Here is a 7,658-nt window from a genome sequence, read left to right as displayed (position 1 = left end):
ATATTATCTGTGGTGGTTTCACTGATGTGGGCACATGGTTACATATTCACACATAATCACTGTGTGAATTGGAGACCACAGTGTTTTTGTCTGTTTTAAATGCGAAGTTCGTAACAAACAGCTGTAACAAACAGCATCCGAAATTGTAGCTGACTAATGGCTGTTCAGCTGGTTATGGTGAGCTCTAGACCATCAGCCAGCCGTGCCTGTGGACTGACAAATCATCAGATTGTTTTCCTAAAACCCACACAATAAGATTGGGCATTTTAAATGCATCAAAGGGCTGATAACAAGTAACATATAAATTGGGTATAAACGCATTGATAAGAGGAAGTGATTATTAAAAATGCCAATTTAAAAGAATGTTGCTTGTGAATTAACAGGGTAAAGTCAGTGGGTGGAATTATACCATGCAGCTGGTTTTAAGGTCTATGTCTAAAATACCACTTCACCTCTCAAAGTAGAAGTTTCCTTATGTAAAACAAGTATATAGTGCTCTGTTGAAGAGTAGGACCTCACACATCTACTGAAGGTCTTTGAAGACAAGACAGTAACTCAGCTCAGATCATCAGTAACCACAGCGCCACAGAAGAGATGGCCCAGATGAGAGCTCCTGTGATAGCACTGCTCATGATCCTGGCTGTGGGGCTGTTTACTAATTCAGAAGCTCAACAAGGTAAATACAATTCTGAAAGCTCTTGCATTTCTATGTTTTTATATAGGTAAATACTGTATTCAATATATTTTAGTCTAAACTGTTAATAAATAAATAACAGGTAGCAGTGTATTTAACCATGTCAAGTGTCTGAGAAACCAAGAATATCTGAAATTTTTCTCTTGCATATGTTCTATAGGCTGTTGTATGAGTTACTCCACTGGTAGGATTCCCTTTAATCGCATTCGTGGATATTCAATACAGACAGTGATGGGAAGATGCAACATCAATGCCATTATGTGAGTGCTGTACTATATATCTGACATCAGGGGAATCAGAATCACACTGAGGCTTACATTATATAAATACTGCACTAACTTAAGCCAGTGTAAGTTCAGTCACTGCATTAGACATTTGGTGTAAAATAATATTATGAAATGTTATAACTATGCATAATTTTTTACATAAATGTTCTTTCATGGAAATTATGTCCAGAAATGACATTATATACATTTATAATACATATTTTATATATTATATTATTTGATATATTAATTGATTAAGGTGTATCCTAATAATGTTTTCTTATTATGATACACCTTGATATGTGCTTAGAGAATTGACTGTTAACTAATACTTTCTCTTCCAGTTTCCACTCAGTCCAAGAAAGAAATATATGTGTGGATCCCACCGAGGGATGGGTTATGGCAAATATTCGAAAGCTGAGGTAAGAATGTGTTCATGTTTATTCAAGGTAAAATAATTAAAGTTGAAATCAAATGGAATTATATGGACACACTGAAGTACCAACATAATTAAAGATACATTTGTAGGGTTAGTTAATTAAAGATGAAGTGTAAATGATGTCAATAAAGGACTTGGGCAATATAACTTTTCTTTTTCACTGCAGAGAGAAAGCAGAAAGATTGAACAAGAAGAAGTCACAAGGATAGTAGTAAGCACAAGAGACAACTGGAGGAATTGTCTAACTACATGTTCAACACGAAATTACATGCATGCTCATCATACATGTTCCTCATACATGTTCATCATACACGTTCATCATACATTTTTATGTAACCTTTTTGGAAATGTGTGTTATGAGCAGAATTAAAGTATTTTAATGATTTGAAATCTGTTTGTTTGAAATCTAAAATAAATATTTTTTTGTGCGGCCATCTTGTCTGGTATGCGTGGTGTAAAAAAGAGGACCACCTGATAAAGCAGATGGAGAGGTTATTGTGTAGTACTATGTTGAGTGTACAAATCCGTAGGGACAGCTGTGGATACATCCCTTTTGAAGATTTTCCTTCTCAAGAGGCCTTCTTAGGTATAATGCATTGAGTTTCATCGGTCATATTGAGTGCAGTCTATAAGGAATAGGACAGAGGTTTTGTTGTTATGTCTCTGTACTCCAGAACTTTGGATTTGAAATGATAAACTGACAATGGAGTTTACGTATAGACCATCAGCTTTAACACGAGGAGATTTTCCTCTATATCGAATTAACCTATTAAAAATAACAGCTCGTTTTGTACATAGTCTCCCATTTTTGAGTACCCAAAGTATTTGGACAATTGGCTTCACTGCTGTCTTTTATTGGGAAGGTGGGTTTGTCTACATCATTAGTGACACCACAAGGACCAATCACACGCCTTTCTTCCAACACCTCAAGAACATTGTGTTCTGTACATGGAACATTATCTTTTACTGTTGTGGCGCCAACACGCCCCCATCTGCAAGCTTAGTGTCGCTCCAATGCCCCCAAATGAAGGCTGGCAGGTTTAGGTTTGGTGAACCATCTGGACCTTGTCAACAGAGGGATAAAATGGCTCCCAAAGACCTGATAGGGAGGGAAGTTGGAAGAGTTAAAGAAGCTCCAGAGAATTCCCTGGGAGAAGGTATGGAGGCTGAAGAGGCAGCAACAGAGGGTAGAGAGCTGGAGACACCAGAGGCACCCAGGGGGCATTCCAGGGTGCCGTCTCCCTCTCACAGCAGTTTGTTTTCTGTTTTTTATTACTCCTTTACCTCCTCCCCTGCAACTTTTCTTATCACTAATAAAACACCCTCCAGGGCTCTAAATACTTGCTCAGTGTCCGTTCCATTTGTTTCTACATTTCTAATATACACTGGTATAAATGTACATTGATATACATACACATTATATACATTTCTAATATATGCAATTTCTGACTATTTCACAAAAACTTGTGATACTGTGCTGGTCATCTCTCAGAACTCAATCTGACCATTTCTCCTCTGTTATCATCTTCCTAGATCTGTCTAGATCTTTCCATTTCCCATGCTTGGGGAACACTCACACCCACCAAACATTCCGTTAGCCTTCCTCCTCCCAGGCACTCAGAATCACCAAACATTCACTTAGCCTTCATCCTCCCAGATACTCAGAATCACCAAACATTCACTTAGCCTTCATCCTCCCACAGACTCACACGCACCAAAGATTCAGTTAGCCTTCATCCTCCCAGACACTCACCCACCAAACATTCACTTAGCCTTCATCCTCCCAGACACTCACACCCACCAAACATTCAGTTAGCCTTCATCCTCGCAGACACTCACACCCACCAAACATTCAGTTAGCCTTCATCCTCCCAGACACTCAGAATCACCAAACATTCACTTAGCCTTCATGCTCCCAGACACTCAGAATCACCAAACATTCACTTAGTCTTCATCCTCCCAGATACTCAGAATCACCAAACACTCACTTAGCCTTCATCCTCCCACAGACTCACATGCACCAAAGATTCAGTTAGCCTTCATCCTCCCAGACACTCACCCACCAAACATTCCCTTAGCCTTCATCCTCCCATGCCACAATTGTACTAAGATGGGAGGTGTTAATGGCTCAGCATCTAGTCCTGAGGGGATCGAGGTCCACAGTTCCTCTTCCTCTCAATATATGGGGCCGGGTAGATTTCCTCGGTGCAGACAGTTTACGTATTCTTTGGCCAGCTGAGTCAGAGTTCTTTTTGTTTGTTCTATTTTTCTATAAAGTCATAATGTTCATAATTTTTCTTAACTTTAGTATATTATTTTAAATGAATTACTTGGTATTTTTTTCTATTTCCTTTCTCTGCACAGTTATTGTTGCTATACTCATTATGGTACTCTATGACCCATATTTGTCAGTAGGCTCATGTGCAATCGCTGTCTCCCCCACTTTTCTCACAGTTGCAAAACATGATTGCCGTACACAGGTGAATTTATATAGGGGGATTAGCAAGAGTCAGATTGACAAAATATTTACTAATCTACCACAAACACATAATTCTTCTGATGACAGAATGGGATGATGTCACAATCTGGTTTACAATGTGTTGTGCTTCCATATAGATCAACTGATTAAACTGATGATATGCAGTATATTCTATGTTGATATTATCTATAGTGGTTTCACTGATGTGGGTAAATGGTTACTCAAATGCACATCAAAGTAAAGTAGTAAATGAGAATGCTTATGTTTTAACAGCCTAGAACTGTCCAAAATGGGATTTTTCCAACAATACAATCTTTTCACATTCTGTCAGATTTGATTCTAATAGACATTAAGTCTGATTTGATTCTAATAGACAAATTCATATTTAGCAATTTTATATATATATATATATATATATATATATATATATATATATTTATATGTATACAGTGCCCACCAGAATTATTAACACCCTAGGTAAATATTTGTGAGAAAAATATAATTTTGGTTTATCAGCATGGTCTTATATTAATTGAATCTAACCATTAATTGAATTAATAAAATTATAATTGTAAAACTTGTCATCATAAATAATAATTTTACTGACAAACATATGTCAAATTATAGGCACCCCTGAATTTGGTACTTTGTGCAACCTACCTTAGCCAAGATAATTGCTTATAGATAGCTAATATAACGTTTCATGAGGTTGGAGAACACATCCATCACCATCCTTTATCCTCACTTGTGGGCTCTCCTTATCAGCTCAACCCATAGGTTTTCAATGGAATTTGGGTCAGGTGACTGTGACGGCCATTGCAAAAGCTCAATACTATAGTATGGGCTATGAGCCATTTCCATGGAGATTTGGAGAAATTATTTGGATCGTTGCCCTGCTGGAAGATCCAACAACCACCCAGTTTCAGCCTCATGGCAGAGGCAGACTGGTCTCCATGTACTCAATGGAGTCCATGTTACCATGGTTTCTAACATGGTTCCCAAGGCCTTTGGAAGTGAAACAGCACCACAATATTTCAGAACCCCTACCATACTTCCGAAATGGGGATTAGGTTATTTTCTGCATGAATATGGCTCTTTTTATGGCAAATCCACATCTGGTGTTATTGCCACAAAACCTGATTCTAATTTCATCAAACCACAGAAACTGGTTCCAATCAAAGTTCAAATCATGTGAAGCAAATTCAGGCGCACCTATGTTTGTGGTTTGGTGACTACTGAGGCTTTCTCCAACCCCTTCACTTTTTTAACCATTTGTTGCATTATAGCCTCATTCTAAAAGGAATTAAATATATTTATTTCCCTCATCAGTCTACCCACAATGTGCATCCTGTTTCCATTGATTGTCCTTGAGATATTTCTACTTGATAAGAATTAAGCTACGGTTAATGAAATTAATTGGACATGATTTAGAAAGGCACACACCTGTCTACATAAGGTGTCATACTTCAATGCGTGTCACAGCAAGTCAATGTGGTCAAAGATATTGTCCGTAGAGCTCCGAGACCGGATTGTGTTGATGTACAGATTTGGAGAAAGGTGCCAAAACATTTCTGCTGAATTAAGGTTCCCAAGAACGCTGTGGCCTCCATCATTCATAAAAAGAAAAAGTTTGGAACAACCAACACCTAGAGCTGGCCACCTTGTCAAAACTGAGCAATCAGGTGAGAAGGGCCTTGGTCAGGGAGTTGACTCTAGAGTTCCTGTGTGGAGACGGGAGAACTTTTCAGAAGGACAACCATCTCTCCAGAACTCCACCAATCAGGTCTTTATGGAAGTGTCCAAACGGAAGTCACTCCTCAGTTGAAGACACATGACAGCCCACTTGGAGTTTGCCAAAAGGCACCTAAACCACTCTCAGACCATGAGAAATAAGACTCTCTCTCTGATGAAACTAAGATTGAACTATTTCACGTCTGGAGTAAACCAAGCACTGCTCATCTAGTCAGTACCATCCCTGCGGTAATATTTGAATAATGATGAGGAAAACATATATTTGATCCATTTTACCATGAGGCTGTAAAAAGGGAAGGGGTCTAAATACTTGAATGCTCTGTACATATATAAAAAAAACGTGATCATCAAACACAGTGCTTAAATAGACAAAGTGATTATTTACAAATATACGTGGATATTCTTATTCAGAGAGAGTTTCTAGTATATAATATATTACTATATGTTGAACTCTCCTGTTGAGTATTTAGTTTTTTTGCTCACTGGAATAAACAGGGAAATTCTACAATGGAACAGGTATTTAGGGGGTAGGTTGGAAAGTCTCTGAAAGCAGAAGTTTCCGTCTGTATAATGGGTATATAGTGCTCTGGTGAGGAGTAGGACCTCACACATCTACTGAAGGTCTTTGAAGACAAGACAGTAACTCAGCTCAGATCATCAGTAACCACAGCGCCACAGAAGAGATGGCCCAGATGAGAGCTCCTGAGATAGCACTGCTCATGATCCTGGCTGTGGGGCTGTTTACTAATTCAGAAGCTCAACAAGGTAAATACAATTCTGAAAGCTCTTGCATTTCTATGTTTTAATATAGGTAAATACGGTATTCAATATCTTTTAGTCAAAACTGTTAATAGGGTAATTGAGCTTGAATAAATAACAGGTAGCAGTGTATTTAACCATGTCAAGTGTGACATTTTTCTCTTGCATATGTTCTATAGGCTGTTGTATGAGTTACTCCACTGGTAGGATTCCCTTTAATCGCATTCGTGGATATTCAATACAGACAGTGACGAGACAATGCAACATCAATGCCATTATGTGAGTACTGTATATCTGACATCAGGGGAATCTGAATCACACTGAGGCTTATAATACAAATACAGAGCAAAAAATGAATTAATGAGTTCATCCTCTATATATGTATATACACACACCATGTACTTCATATATGTATTATTATTACATTATATTATATTTATATATATTTATGGGTATTATAAACCTTGCAAAAAAACATGGAGTATTTGTTATTTACGTAATAACACAATGCTTTCTCTTCCAGTTTCCACATATTCAAAGGGAGAAATATATGTGTGGATCCCATCCAGGGTTGGGTTATGCAGAATATTCGCAAGCTGAAGTAAGAAAATGTTAATTCAATTAATTATTCAAAAACATATTGGGATTATTACTGCTGTGATTATTACACTATGCTTTACCAACTGAGCTACACAGGACCTATGATATTTTTTTTCATCAAATGGAATTATTTTGACGTACAATAATGAGTCTCCCATCATAATTTAATTCACATGTTGAATATGTTGTGGTAGATGATATAACTTAACATTTCTCTTTCTGCAGAGAGAAAGCCATCCAGCTGAACATGAAAAAATTGCAAGCAAATTAGTCATCCCAAATGAGTCTGGAGAAAGATTGTTTGAGTTTCTTTCTTCAAAAACGGAGGAAAACACAAACATCCTTGAACTCTGCTGTATTTAATTTCTGTGGTATACATTCTGTTGTACCATGGATATCATTATTCAGCGCTCAAACCACCTGGTTTATAATGTCTGTTATCCAACTGCTTCTATCTCAGGCATATTTCTGTACAGAAAAGCATAATGCACGTATTCCTATTTTTGGAATTAAATATAATTTTTTTATGAGCATCAGATGTATGTTGTTTTAAAACTTTAATTTTAAAGTTCTTATGATCAGATGATAGATCACATTTGTTTAGTTTTTTTTTTACTGTTACTAGTACTTGGTTAAAAATGTGATATCTTAAATAAAGATTTTAAAATG

At 37.2% G+C, this 7,658-nt stretch overlaps 1 protein-coding gene across 2 annotated transcripts; it reads left to right on the top strand.

Annotated features, from left to right (window-relative positions):
• The first annotated feature begins 517 nt into the window (after positions 1-517).
• ccl20a.3 (chemokine (C-C motif) ligand 20) lies at positions 518-7,658 on the top strand. Of its 2 annotated transcripts, none has more exon segments than NM_001303676.1 (4): positions 518-676; positions 6,569-6,668; positions 6,913-6,990; positions 7,215-7,658. In NM_001303676.1, coding segments are annotated over 4 exon segments (306 nt in total). In that variant the 5' UTR covers positions 518-594; the 3' UTR covers positions 7,261-7,658.

The sequence above is a fragment of the Esox lucius genome, chromosome 3 (genome assembly GCF_011004845.1).
Source record: "Esox lucius isolate fEsoLuc1 chromosome 3, fEsoLuc1.pri, whole genome shotgun sequence".
Lineage (NCBI taxonomy): Eukaryota > Metazoa > Chordata > Actinopteri > Esociformes > Esocidae > Esox > Esox lucius.
The sequence above is the reverse complement of the archived record's forward strand: the minus strand, read 5'-3'. Positions and strand labels throughout refer to the sequence as shown.